Genomic DNA, 15,385 nt, shown 5'->3' on the forward strand with positions numbered 1-15,385 from the left:
GTGTTGGTGTCCCCATGCGTCTGCTACCGATTTTTTAATTCTTTCGCTGAAAAGGCCAGCATTTGTTGCCCATCCCTAATTGCCCTTGAGTCGACTGGCTCGCTAGGCCATTTTAAGAGGGCAGTTAAGAGTCAACCACACTGCTGTGGATCTGGAGTCATATGTAGGCCATAAAAGGTAAGGGCAGATTTTCCTCCATGGACATTAAAGGACATTAAGGACCTAAAAGACATTCGTGAACCAGATGGGTTTTTATAACAATTGATGATAGTTATCGTGGTCACCATTCCTGAGACTAGCTTTATATTACAGATTTATTAGTTGAAGTTAAATTCCACCAGCTAACATGGTGAACCTATGGGCAAAATTTTGCCCTTGGTGGGCGGGCGGGCCCCACAGGCTTGGCGGTGGGCGGACAGCTGACCCCTGCCACCAAAACGGGGCTCGCCGCCATTTTGAGTAGGCGGGCCAATTAAGGCCCACCCAGCGGCCTGCCCGACGGGAAGTGCTATGCGCTTCCTGTGCGGGGCAGGGGGGTGAGGGAATCCCCAACTGTCAAAGTGCGCTCTTTTGTGCATGCGCACGAAAGAGCGCACTGCTCCCTGAGGCTAAGTGCTGTCTCAGGGAGATTAGTGACAGTGCACAAAAGTTAAAAAATAGAAAAATAAAAATATTATTAACACGTCCCCCCTCATGTGACAATGTCACACGAGATGGAACATGTTACTAAAAACGACATAAACTTTATTACACTTATTAAAAATGTACATGAAACCTCATCCCGCCATTGGATGGGGTTTCGTGTATTATCAGAAGCCCGCTGGGGCTCCTGGCTTGCCCGCCAACCTTAACGTGCAGGTCTTTAATGATCTTAATTAGCCTGTCAATGGCCTTAATTGGCCATTGACAGGTTGGCGGGCGGACAGCTGATTTCGCCGTCCGCCCGCCTTCCTAAAAATTTAAATGGGCCGGGATGACATTGGGGGTTCCTCCCGACTTCATTCCACGTAATTTTCCCGTTGGTGAGTGGGCCCCGCCCCCAAATCGCCGACGGGAAAATTCTGGGCTATGTCTCCAGAGCATTAGCCTGGGCCTCTGGATTACTAGTTCTAGTGACATTACCACTATGCCACCTCTTTATCCTTCTAGGTTTGTAGAGGTTGCAGGTTTGCAAGGTTCTGTTGACAGTGCCATGGTGAGTTGCTATAATGCATCTTGAAGATAATATACACTGATGCTGTACATGGAGGGAGTAAATATTTAAGGTGGTGGCTAGGGTGCCCATCAAGCAGCACCCATAATAAGTACAAGAAGCTTACTCTGGATTGTAAGGCAAAACAGAGTAAATTAGCACTCTGGAAGCTGGAAGTGCTCCTGGCAAACAAGACTACGAGAAGATCCACTGACCCTGTGAGCTGCAGCTCTATGCTCCTTTTTATACTTCTTCAGTAGTGTCTCACAGCAATTCGGGTTTGGGACTGCGCAAGGCTGCTGCGATTTTCAGTTAAAATCCTTTTGGGATCCCAATGGTATCATCAGAGCATGATTTTTCAATGATAATGAAATCTCAGCCTGCCTGGGAGGTGCCCGTCCCAAATCCGAAAAAACTGTTAAGATGGCAGCGGGTGAGAACAGTATGGTAAGCACCCAGGTGCAACTTTAGCCCCTGCTACTCATGCTGTTCCCATCCGGCATGGTTAAAATTGCATCCAAACAGATGAAAGCCACAGAGGCAGCAAAGGAATCAAGGGACGTGGCGGCGTAAAGGTCCAGTTAAATGCCATCAGAGGCTGACCCATGCATGTAGTGAGTGCAGCATGTGGGTGAAGAGGGGGAGAGAACCAAGGATCATTCCTTAGGGCCTCCAGGGCAAGGTGGTTAGAGTTGAAGATGCAATGGCTATGTTCAGATAGTGAGGAATGGAACTGTGTAAGGGCAATCCCAACAAGTTGAATGATGAAGGAAAGACATTCAAGGAGGGATAAAGCATTCAAGGGCCACATTTTGCAGTCATTGGCAAAGAATCAGTATATATTATAGCACTGCAGGGTCAATAACTCACCTGGAAATTGATGGGATTGTGTACAAACTGATTTTACACCCCTCCTGATTAACATTGGGCAGAGTGTAAATCCAGCACTCCACCCAATCCCAGCCATTTCTTGCCCGGTGAGTTAGGTTAAAATCACACTGAAATCACGCCTGAGAGTCTGCATTTCCATACCATCAATGATCCAATGATCAGGAAAATCAAGGTATATTTTCTCTGTGTGAAGTTGGTGTATTTTATCTTCGAATAAAGAAAGTCAAAGTTTACAAATTAGGTCCATGTTTAACATGTGCTGTTTTGTAGTGTCCTGAATGAAGAAACAAAATGAAAAAAAAAAGACCCATTTATGCTGTCTTAAACATTCAAATGCGACTAGGGGTTTGTAATATTTTTGCTGTTTTGCATCATGATGTAGCATGTAAATTATGCCAATTAATTTGCTGCAATTATTCCAGCTCAGTATAAATTGTCGAGCTCCAGATGGTGATTTTAAACCAGTTGCAAAGCAAATTGATTTAAATCAAGCCCATGCCAACAGCCAATTCAAATCCCAAATGGGTTTCTGTCCTGCAGTACAGTACACAGTGCATGTGTCAGACTGCAATTTGATAGCACCTGACATAACCAGTATATTGTTTCAGGGAGATGTTAGGCAAAAGACAAGGGAGCTCAAGTTTAGCTCAGATCAATAAATCAAAGCCATGCTCATCTCCAGTGTTGATGCTGTATTGTAAAAAGCTGTTTTTTACCCCCGGCTGGATTTAAAAGGCGTTTTAACCCTGTGTGAGCCCTGTTCTTGTGATAAACTGGATTTACAAATGGTGGAAGATGGGAGGCCATTGAAGGAATCAAGTCAAAAGGTAACAAAAGTGTGCGCAAAGATTTTAGCAGCGGCAGGACTAAGATAGAGGCAGAGCTGGGCAATGTTGCAGAGGTAGGAGTAAGAGATGTTGGTAACGCAGTGTGGAGTTTGAAGCTCAGTAAATTTTGTGAAATCTGGTTCAGCCCATAATGCTGGAGGCAAGGGTGGAGACGGTGTCAAGTGAGCTGAATTTATGTTGAAGCTAAAATTGCAGGTTTTGCTGGAGAGAACAGTTGGGTGTCATCAGCTTACATATGGAAGCTGATCACCATGTCTGTGCATAATGTCATTAAGAGACACTGTGGAGATGAATAAAAAGGAACAAGCCAGGGATAGATTCTTTGGAGATTGAATGGGGGAAGGAAGAAAAGCCATGGCTTGAGATGTTCTGGCTGCCTTTGTACAGGTAGGAGGGAATCAGATAAGGGCAGTTGCAAGGAGCTGGACAATAGAGGAACGAGGGCAATGGAAGAGGATAGCATGGCTGATCATATCAAAAACCATGGAAAGATTGAGGAGATGCACAAGTGACACATCATTGTCAAGGTAACATACCACATAAGCTTTGTCTTTTTTTTGTTAAGTGCTCTATTTTGCCTCTTTTCTTCCCTGCAGTTGGACATTTCCATGTCAAACAGCATTAATAACTGAGGAGTAAATCAGCGGGAGTGTCATCAATACTTTTATTTGCGGCCTTTGCAGATGTGCAAGGTACTGATTTTCTTAAATGTCAGTTTAACTTGTGTGACCTTGGACCACATTTTGTACTTAACTTTGTAGGAGAATTCCCCTAATAAATGCCTTAAATTTGTCAAAATAATCAGTAACCGTACTGACAGATAGGAACAGAAATGATCAATGCTAATTAAACATATTGGCCTACACAAATATCATATTCCTTACCAGTTTCGAGACCCAGAGGGCACAGATTTAAGATGATTTGGCAAAAGAAGCAATGGCGACATGAAGAAAGCCTTCTCATGCAGCCAGTGGTTAGGATCTGAAATGCACTGCCTGAGAGTGTGGTGGAGACAGGGTCAGTTAAGGCTTTCAAAAGGGAATTGGAGTATTATTTGAAAAGGAAAAATTTGCAGGGCTAAGGGGAAAAAGCAGGGAAGTGGCATTAGGTGACATGCTCCATTAGAGGGCCAGCACAGGCATGATGGGCCAAATGGCCTCCTTGTGTGCTGTAACCTTTTTATGAAACCTGTTTCAGTCAAATTTCAGGGTGAATTACTGAACTAGCTGTGCATCAGTTTGTCACATTCTGATATAAGGCAGCTTACAAGATGGTACCTGGATGATCTGGTCCATTAATCCCTTTGAAATTCACCAAACAGAGCAAGTAGGTAAATAGATTTATCACTTAAAGAATTAAGATTCATATACCCATGACATCAACAACAAGCAAGCTATCCACTGTTGGGCTGTTGGTTCAAATGACTGGATCATTTTCTTTGAATGAACTTGGTTTAAACCATGTTAAATGAGAGATAACGTGCCAGGGAATAGCACTGTAATTGGTCACCACAAGGAATGGTGTTTATTTTCAGATTGCTATAGATCAAATGAACTTTAATTCTCCAATACAAAAACAGAATTACCTGGAAAAACTCAGCAGGTCTGGCAGCATCGGTGGAGAAGAAAAGAGTTGATGTTTTGGGTCCACACGACCCTTCAACAGAACTGAAGTATAGTTAGGAGAGGGGTGAAATATAAGCTGGTTTAAGGTGGGGGGCGGGGGGGGGGAGGGGAGAGAAGTTGAGGGTGGGGTGGTTGTAGGGACAAGCAAGCAGTGATAGGAGCAGATAATCAAAAGATGTCACAGACAAAAGGATCAAAGAGGTGTTGAAGGTGGTGATATTATCTAAGAAAAGTGCTAATTAAGAATGGAAGACAGGACACTCAAGGTACAGCTCTAGTGGGGGTGGGGTGGAAAGACTGACAAGGTATTAGTTGTAGATTTAAAAATAATGGAAATAGGTGGGAAAAGAAAAATCTATATAAATTATTGAAAAACAAAACAAAAGGGAGGGGGAGGAAATGGGGTGGGGATGGGGGGAGGGGGAGTTTAAGATATAAAGTTGTTGAATTCAATATTCAGCCGGGAAGGCTGTAAAGTGCCTAGTCGGAAGATGAGGTGCTGTTCCTCCAGTTTGCGTTGGGCTTCACTGGAACAATGCAGCAAGCCAAGGACAGACATGTGGGCAAGAGAGCAGGGTGGAGTGTTAAAATGGCAAGTGACAGGGAGGTTTGGGTCTTTCTTGCGGACAGGACCGCAGGTGTTCTGCAAAGCGGTCGCACAGTTTGCGTTTGGTCTCTCCAATGTAGAGGAGACCGCATTGGGAGCAACGAATGCAGTAGATTAAGTTAGGGGAAATGCAAGTGAAATGCTGCTTCACTTGAAAGGAGTGTTTGGGCCCTTGGACGGTGAGGAGAGAGGAAGTGAAGGGGCAGGTGTCGCATCTTCTGCGTGGGCACGGGGAGGTGCCATAGGTGGGGGTTGAGGAGTAGGGGGTGATGGAGGAGTGGACCAGGGTGTCCCGGAGGGAACAATCCCTACGGAATGCCACCAGGGGGGGTGAAGGGAAGATGTGTTTGGTGGTGGCATCATGCTGGAGTTGGCGGAAATGGCGGAGGATAATCCTTTGAATGCAGAGGCTGGTGAGGTGATAAGTGAGGACAAGGGGGACCCTATCATGTTTCTGGGAGGGAGGAGAAGGCGTGAGGGTGGATGCGCGGGAGATGGGCCGGACACGGTTGAGGGCCCTGTCAACGACCGTGGGTGGAAAACCTCGGTTAAGGAAGAAGGAGGACATGTCAGAGGAACTGTTTTTGAAGGTAGCGTCATCAGAACAGATGCGATGGAGGCGAAGGAACTAAGAGAATGGGATGGAGTCCTTACAGGAAGCGGGGTGTGAGGAGCTGTAGTCGAGGTAGCTGTGGAAGTCGGTAGGCTTGTAATGGATATTGGTGGACAGTCTATCATCAGAAATTGAGACAGAGAGGTCAAGGAAGGGAAGAGAAGTGTCAGAGACGGACCATGTGAAAATGATGGAGGAGTGGAGATTGGAAGCAAAATTAATAAATTTTTCCAGGTCCCGACGAGAGCATGAAGCAGCACCGAAGTAATCATCGATGTACCGGAGAAAGAGTTGTGGGAGGGGGCCGGAGTAGGACTGGAACAAGGAATGTTCCACATACCCCATAAAGAGACAGGCATAGCTGGGGCCCATGCGGGTACCCATAGCCACACCTTTTATTTGGAGGAAGTGAGAGGAGTTAAAGGAGAAATTGTTCAGTGTGAGAACAAGTTCAGCCAGATGGAGGAGAGTAGTGGTGGATGGGGATTGTTCGGGCCTCTGTTCAAGGAAGAAGCTAAGGGCCCTCAGACCATCCTGGTGGGGGATGGAGGTGTAGAGGGATTGGACATCCATGGTGACGAGGAAGCGGTTGGGGCCAGAGAACTGGAAATTGTTGATGTGACGTAAGGTGTCAGAGGAATCACGGATGTAGGTGGGAAGGGACTAGACAAGGGGAGAGAGAAGGGAATCAAGATAACGAGAAATGAGTTCCGTGGGGCAGGAACAGGCTGACACGATCGGTCTGCCAGGACAGTTCCGTTTGTGGATTTTGGGTAGGAGGTAGAAGCGGGCCGTCCGAGGTTGGGCGGCTATCAGGTTGGAAGCTGTGGGAGGAAGATCTCCAGAGGAGATGAGGTCAGTGACAGTCCTGGAAACAATGGCTTGATGTTCCGTGGTGGGGTCATGGTCCAGGGAGAGGTAGGAGGACGTGTCTGCGAGTTGACGCTCAGCCTCCGCAAGGTAGAGGCCAGTGCGCCAGACAACAACAGCACCACCCTTGTCAGCGGGTTTGATGACAATGTTGGGGTTGGACCTGAGAGAACAGAGTGCAGTAAGTTCAGAGAGAGACAGATTAGAATGGGTGAGAGGAGCAGAGAAATTGAGACGGCTAATGTCACGCCGACAGTTCTCAATGAAAAGATCAAGAGAAGGTAAGAATCCAGAGGGAGGGGTCCAGTTCTATTTCACCATAGTAAATTCGAAATTCAAATAAATTATATTTACTCAAGCTGCATGAAAGAAAAGTCTGCTACTTTGAAAGTTTAAAATGGTCTTTCAGTACATGTTGAAATATGGGCAGGTATATGAAATTTTATGTTGTTGTTCTGCTATGTGTAATAGATCAGACCATATCTTTCAACTGTCTCATTTAATCAGGATGTTCTGACATTAAATACTGCTGAGAAAAACAGAAATGGTGCATGAGTTGGTAAATCAGCAAATTTTACAAAAAGCCTGGCCCTGCCAACTTGAATTTCATCTATTTTTAGATAGGCTACAATTTGAGAGGTAAGGATCCAGCATATGTGATTAGATCACAACTATGGTTATCCCTGGCTTCTAAAATAATTAAAATATTTTCAAGCAAAGTTATTCATTTTTTTCCATATTATGATTTCTCACTTGTTACAAAAAAACAAAATTCTTATTAAGGGGAGGGCTACGTTTGGGTAATCTTGCCCATCTTCCAGGGCACAATGCAGAAATCAAAAACACAAATACCTGGGGGAGCTTTGATGTATCAAACACAGTTGCCATCTTAAATCTCCTTTAAAACCTCCCTATTGCTGTGCGGTTGATTCTATACAATCGTAAAGGAAGAGTGGAGAGAGAATTGGAAGTGAGAGTGACCTCACTTAGCCAATGCATATTTCCTAGTAAGCACCGGAAAATTCCTCACAACAAATCGCCTTCCCATTGCAACAAGGAATTTTCATGGGATGAGTGGGCCTTAAAATGAAACTTACACGGTAGAAGAGTCATAAAGAGCTCCATTTTTATTTTTCAAAAATAATTGAAACAATGTTACCACATTCAATTACAGCATTCTGGAGAAAAGGTGATAATATATGATTTGCTTGGGGTGTACCCATCCCTTCACTTGACTGCTCAACACCTGCCACCTGCCTAACGGAGTCAGACAAATAACATTGGGAAGGAACACCTTATTCTAAATGTCTCATCAATTTTGAGCCACTCAATTTCTGAAACAATTATTATGTAGCAACAATGTTATGTGTTCCACAACTCCGCCCATAACCACAAGATATATCCAGGTGAGGAAGTTGAGTTTAGTTTAGTTCATCCATTTAAAAAGAAAAACCTACAGATCCCTGTTAACAGTATCTGACTGGTTTTAGAATGATTCATATTTTTGCCCCTTCCTTGCCCAGAAGTCTACAACAAGTGCTGATAATTCTTCCTGACAACAGTCCTAAATTCACCAGAATTGATGTTTTCACCCCAATTTTGAGACCCTGGAAAGGATGACCAAGGGCATACCTACACCGATGGTGAGAGCTGCACTGGACTTTGTGATGGGTGTACCTCCATCTAATTTGATTAACTAATGGCCAAAGAGCTTGGTCTGTGGCACACTTGAATAGAAAGCACAAAATCTGGAGACGGACCAGCTCTTACATGGTTTCTGCTAACAATAAAAAGGAGAAGCCGTGGTAGTGCCAGAAAAGAGGACTAATTGTTCACTACGGCATAGCAGGGAAGAATTGGAAGTCCTGCTGCAGGGGTTTGCCAAGAGAGAGTGGTTAAGTTTGCAACTCATGGCCTTCCTCCAGTGAAAGCGCAGGTGCCAGCTGCACTGAGAGAGACCAGCGATTTCATAAATGCAATCAATTAGGTTCCTCGTACCTGACAAACGAGGAGGTTTTCCAGTAAGATGTGCAATGCTTTGATGAAGATTGTGTGTTCTATCCAGCTGATTCCTTGGGCAGAATTTTCCAGTCCCCCACTGTCAAGTTTGCAGGCAGAGGGTGCTTCTCACAACCCTCACCCCAATTGAGGCCTTTAAGTGGCCAATTATTGGGCACTTAAAGGCCACTTCCCCCCCAGCTGCTGGAGGGAGGATGAAGCAGAGGGGAAGTCTGGCAGGTCACCCTAGTCAGGCCTTGGGATGGAAGAGGGGCACCAACCTCAAGGGTCCCCTTTCCATATCGGGAGACCCCACCCAAGGGCTGCTCCCCTCTTCCCTTCCCCCATGGCTTTTCCATCAAGACCACAACCCCCCTCTCCCCACCCCACCCGGGGCCTCACCTCCCCTCCCTGCCGTGACAGCCCCACACTAACCTAGCCCTGGACTCTGGGACTTGGAATCTAGGGAGTGCTTATAGTCCCAGACCTGGCCACTGCTACTGCTGGCGCAGCAATCAGATTGGCCAGCAGCTCTCGGAGATTGGGCTGCTGGAAACCTGCTATCTGAAAAATCCTGCTCCTTTTTAAAGGCAAGGTGAAGAAAGTGTTTCATCTTGTGTTGCCTCCCGCAAAAAAATAACTGTTAACGTGTGCTTCATACATGTGTGCACTGCAACTGCAGACATCCTTGATTATTTTACACTACATCCTGGAGATACCTTATTGTGGCCATACTTCTGTTGTCACCCCGCAAACTAATTTAAGCTGCTCAGCACATGGAACTTTATTGGCATGCGTGACTCAATACCAATGTAAATAATAACTAGAAAAGTGAGAAAAGCACCTCAGCCCCCACCCTGCCCAAAGAAAGTTATTTTACAACTATCTGTCTCCTCTGAACTAACAAAAGATCTCCTTTATCATCTTTTTGTAACAGAATTATTTAGATACAAATTCTCTAACTCATACCTTTCCTCTCAAGACTCCACAAATAATGAGCTTATAAATTTACAATTCAAATTATAGCTCAATCTCTGAAACTATTCTGTTGAATGAATCTTCCTTCTGCAACAAATAGCAAAAGACAGTTGACCTCCTCTACACAAAATTTACATTATCTATTGGCACAGCCATGTTCTTACCACCATGCCCCCGCAGGGCCGTAATAATCTCCAAAGAGCGGAAGACAGGATAGAATGAAAGGCACACCCCAGGCAGCAACATAATACGCACTGCAAGACATAATGCAAGGGAAAAAAAAACTTAATTCTGACAAAGAATAAAAGATAAAACAAACTGTTGTACACTTTAAATTGGAAATATTTAAGCTCCAAAATGGTGAGACTTGATCCTGGTGCACAGCTTTGCTTGATGGGGTGATGGTAGAGACATCAGCGCACTTGATTAACAGTGTTCCCAATTTTCTGTCCATATGCAGAGTCTCTCAATTTTGGAACTATAGTTATTAATACATTATTAAAATTAATCACTTCCAATCTACAGATGAATTGTGAAAACAGAAAAAGACTCTGGGAAATAATTTTAAACTAGTCTTTAATGATACAAGGTATTTATTTTAAATAATTAGTCTTTTCAAAATTACTTTGTTTAGAGAATAATTTTTAAATTAAGTTGTCATTTATTTTCCCAATTTGAGAGTTTTTTTGATCAGAAATATTAAGATGAAAGTTAGAGATAAATTATTGAATCAGTAATATTCTCCATAATTCGAAAGACAAAGCCTAATAACAGTAGGAGTTTTCCTGCTGAAGAACACAAAGGAATGGAGGTTTGTCTTTTAGGCAAGAACACCATTTCAAATAGCCTGTGGAGGACAGATGCAGCACTGTATATTATAATAAGGTTCTAGTGTGAAATTTCACAGGAAATAGAACTTATGACCACAGTTCAGGAATGCACGATTTTTCTGGTATTCACCATGCCATTCAGTTTTAATCAGTGTAGTGGGGAAACATTTTTTAAAAAGCTGAACTTGGATGAAAATTATACAAAAAGCCAAGAAAAAAACCATTTTAAATGTTTAAGCATGATAAGCCTAATGCTTTATTGATGGCAATCATAAGACAGGACATTAGTTACAGGAATATTTCACTCTATTGAAAGATAAATCACATTAGGTCTCCACAAAATGAGCACAACCCTGTAGTGTGCATAATATACACTAAACATTTAACGGACATTTTTCACAATCAGAATATTCCACCCCCAACTTTCAGGGTCATAAGTCAAAGGTATCAGCAGAAAACAGCTGTATAATGATTTATCAAACACACAAGGTATACACTCCAGAAAAGAGCCAGGGCTCACAGATAGCAAAATATAATTACAAATGACATCAGATACAATATTGTTAAAACAAGGGAGGATGCCTTATCATCAAGTGACAAAAACTCACCTTCATTTGTTAAATTTTGCTGGAGCACAAAAGCAACTCAATACAGGAGGAAGAAAAAGCTGCAAGGGTTAGTCCAAAAGAATTCTATTTCAATAGACTGATTAAAGAGGTAGTGTTGGTCACCAAGAAGAAATTCACAGTATAAGCCATCCCGCTCCCCCTGCTTGAGGAGGATGACAACAACAGCAGAACCTCAAAAGAAACACAAAAGAGGGTTGTTTTCTTCCTCCTGGGCAATCTATGTTCCATAGAATAACTTTAACTGTTGCTAGCAGCGGCGGTGGCGAAGGGGTGGGGGGGGGGGGGCTGCAAAGTTATGCTTCTTCACATCTAATGAGTAACAATGAATGTCTTTAAAATCTAACTTTATTTCCACTGCCAGTTGACCAAAAGCATTTCAGTTCTGCGGAAATGGTAACATCAGAGTTCTGTTTTTGCCTATGGCATTTCTACATCAATTTTGGGAGGCTCATCTCTATATGGTAGATAAGCATTGGCAAACATTTGAGGAGATATTTCATAATTCTCACAAAGATACATTCCATTGAGAAATATGGACTCTACAAGAAGGATGAACCATCTGTGGCTAACAAAAACAGTTAAGGATGGTATCACATTGAAAGAAGAGGCATACAATGTTGTGAGAATTAATGATATGCTGTAAGATAGGAACATTTTAGAAACCAGAAAAGGATCACTGAGAAAATTAAAGAGGGAGAAAATAGATTATGAGAGCAAACTAGCAAAAAATTTTAAAAAGACAGTAAAAGCTTCTGCAAGTATTTAAAAGAAAAGAGATTAGCTCAAGTAAACATTAGTCCTTTAGAGATTGAGACTGGGGAATTAATAATAGGAAGCAAGGAAATGGCAGTGACGTGAACAGATATTTTGTATCTACCTTCAGAATAGGACACACTAAAAGCAACCCAATAACAGTAGAGTGGCAAAAGGGAGTTAGGAATTCAAATAATTATCTCTAATGGCCTGCATCCTTTGGTTTTAAAAGAATGAAAGACTTGCATTTATTTAATGTTTTTCATGAACACTGGATATCTCTCAGCATTTTACTGTCAATGAAGTACTTCTGAAAGATAGGGTTGAGTAATATCGGCGGAGGGGGGTGCGACCCGCCCCCAGAAACAACGTTGGCGTGGAGCCAACATGTTCCACACCGACTTGCAACCATAAAGCACTGCAGGCAGACTAATGAGGGCCAAGTGGCACTTCTGCCCCTCACTGGGGCAGAAGTCCTGCACTCTGGAGCTGCTGGCCAATCCAATTGGCTGGAAGCTCCATCAGTCCTGGCAATGCAGGGAAGCATCAGTGGTCACTGCCGGAACTGTAGAAGGAAAAGAAGATTAAGGCCCATGGATCCCCAAACCAGTCCGAAGACTTGGGTTGGGAGGGACTGGGTAGGTTACGGGGAGGGGTGAGGGGAGGGGTTGGTTTAAGGGAGGGAGTGGGTAGGAAGAGGGGGGGGGTTCAACCTAATGGGGCTGTCCCACGATCGGCAAAGGGCAGCCTCCGAAGAGCAACCACCACTCCCCAACCCCTGTTCCTGCCCATCCTTTACACATTTAAGTTAAATCAAGCTTCCCGCTCCCACCCAGTTGCCCACACCAAACGTTTTATGGTGTGGGCAGTGTATTATCAGGGTCGACTGCTTGATAACAAACCTAATTGACCCTTGTTTATTCATTTAAATATGGCAGATGGGCTGCTGAATTTAGCGCCAATTCGTGCCTCCATCCCCTCCCTCCCACCCTGTATTATGGGGGGTGAGCTTGGGGGTGGACAGGAAGGTGGTGGGTTGGGCGCCCGCCCTATTTTACGTGCAACCCTCATCCTCCATGGGAAACATGCCCGCCGGGGGCACGTAAAATTCAGCACGTAGTCACTGCTGTCATGTAGGAAACACAGCAGCTAAACTCCCACAAAAAATGTGGTAATGAACAGATAATTTTTTTTAATGATGTTGATTGAGGGATAAATATTGGCCAATGCACCAGAGATAACGTCCCTGCTCTTCTTCGAAATAGTGCCATCGGAGCTTTTACATCCATCCAACCAGGCAGATGGGGCCTCTGTTTAACATCTCATCCAAAAGATGGCACCGCCAAATGGAATGTCAAATGTGATTTTTGGGCTCAAGCCCTGGAGTGGGACTTGAACTTGGAACCTTAAGGAGCAGCTGCAGAAATAGTGGGTGCATCGACTGTAACTTAAATTCCCTAGATTCTGGAAAGATCTTGGCAGATCGGAAAACCACAAATGTAATGATGAAGGACATACGGACTCGAAAAGTTAACTCTTTCTCTCTCCACAGATGCTGCCAGATCTGCTGAGTTTTTCCAGCATTTTTTATTTTTATCACAAATGTAATGCCTCTATTCAAAAAAAGTGTGACAAAAAGCAGGAAACTATAGCTAGTTAGCGTAACATCTATCACTGAGAAAATGCTGGAATCCATTAGGAAGGAAGAAGTAGCAGAACATTTAGAAAATCATAATACGATCCAGCACAGTCAATGTGAGTTTATGAAATGGAAATTGTGCTTGACAAATTCATTAGATTTCTTTGAGGATGTAACAAGTGGAATGGATAAAGAGGAATGGGTAGATGTAGCGTATTTAGATTTCCAAAAGGCATTCAGTAAGGTGTAACATAAAAGGTTACTGTACAAGTTAAGAGCTCGTGGAGTTGGGGGTTAAAAGTTAGCATTGACAGACAATTGGCGAATGAACAGAAAACAGAGTTGGGATAAATAGGTCATTTTCAGGCTGTCAAACTATAAATTAGTGGGATGCCACAGGATTGGTGCTGGGGCCTCAACTATTTACGATCTATATTAATAACTTGGATGAAAGAACCAAGTGCACTGAAGCTAAATTGGCTGACGATACAAAGATATGTTGGAAAGCAAGTTGTGAAGAGAACAGAGAGTCTGCAAATGGATACAGAGAGGTTAAATGAGTGGGCAAAAATTTGGCAGGAGGAGTATAATGTGGGAAAATGTGAGATTGTCCACTTTGATTGGAAGTATAGGAAAGCAGAATATTATTTAAATGGAGATTGACTACAGAATACTGTAGTACAGAAGGATCTGGGTGTCTTTGTACACGAAACAAAATAGTGTAAGTACAGCAATAATTAGGGAGGTAAATGGAATGTTGGCCTTTACGCAAAGGGGATGGAGTGTAAAATTAGGTAAGTCTTGCTACAAAAGTACAGGGCTTTGCTGAGATCACACCTACATTACTGCGAAAAGTTTCAGACCCCTTATTTAAGAAGGGATATACTTTCCCTGGAGAGTTCAGAGAAGGTTCACTAGGACGATTCTTGGGATGAAGGGGTTGTCATATAAGGAAAGGTTGAGTAAGTTGAGCCTTAAACTCTGGCATTTAGAAGAATGAGAGGTGATCTTATTGTACTGTATAAAGGTCCTGAGGGGGCTTGACAGGGTAGATGCTGAGAGGATGTTCCTTCTCACTGGGGAATCCAGAACTAGGGAGAATAGTTTCAGAGTGAGTGTTCGCCCATTAAAGACAGAGATGAGGAGAAAGTTCTTCTGTCAGAGAGTTATGAATCTTTGGAATTCTCGCCTAACCCAGAGCACTTTGGAGCCCGTGTCATTTAATATATTCAAGGCTGAGGTAGACAGATTTTCGAACTACGGGAGTCTGTTAATTCATTCCGAAGCCAGTTGAAGTAGGAAACCAGAAGCCAACCTTTTACTTAACATCAGTGTCAGAATTTTACAGCCCCTCCCACCGATAGGATTTTCCAGTCCCATCGAAGTTAATGAGCTTTTAAAAGGTTTGCCACATTTTACAGCCCCGCTCCCGCTGCGACAGGGCCATAAAATTCTTCCCTAGGTTTACTTACAGAATGCAACATTACAAATATCTTCCTCCTCCCTAACCAATGGCCAGTGTCCCAGAAGTCTCTCTTTATATTATCTTTCAAAATAAAACAAATGGTCAATAAAATCAATTAATACATGAGGTGACAGCCCCTGATACTCTTTTCGAGTTATCAACAGTCACAGATTGCAACTCTTTTGAGTACAATCACAGTTCTTGGTTTCCGGGAGTGGGGCATGAACCCACAACCCTCTGATTCAAAGGCGAGGGTGCTATGAACTGAGCCACAGCTGACACCGCACAAGTCTCTCTTTGTATTTTCTCCAGGTACTTAATCAATCAATGCCCTCCATCTGTATAGCCTTAACCTTAATAATACAATTAACATAGTCAAAGGTCTTGGAGAACAGGCACGAAAGTGGAATTGAGGCCAAGATCAGATCAGCCATGATCTTAATGAAT

The 15,385-nt window shown here is 43.4% G+C and overlaps 1 protein-coding gene across 4 annotated transcripts in view; it reads right to left on the reverse strand.

The window, feature by feature from the left end:
• LOC144691557 (cyclic AMP receptor-like protein A) overlaps positions 1-15,385 on the reverse strand; it is a 254,655-nt gene that overhangs the window by 107,214 nt on the left and 132,056 nt on the right. For 3 of the 4 annotated variants that reach the window (XM_078559757.1, XM_078559754.1, XM_078559755.1), the window contains exon 7: positions 9,787-9,876. The exons of the other annotated variant lie outside the window; for it this stretch is intronic. In XM_078559757.1, the coding sequence (XP_078415883.1) occupies positions 9,787-9,876 (90 nt within the window). The remainder of the gene's footprint in view (positions 1-9,786; positions 9,877-15,385) is intronic. 4 annotated transcript variants of the gene reach the window in all.

Source organism: Cetorhinus maximus, chromosome 16 (assembly GCF_964194155.1).
Source record: "Cetorhinus maximus chromosome 16, sCetMax3.hap1.1, whole genome shotgun sequence".
NCBI lineage: Eukaryota > Metazoa > Chordata > Chondrichthyes > Lamniformes > Cetorhinidae > Cetorhinus > Cetorhinus maximus.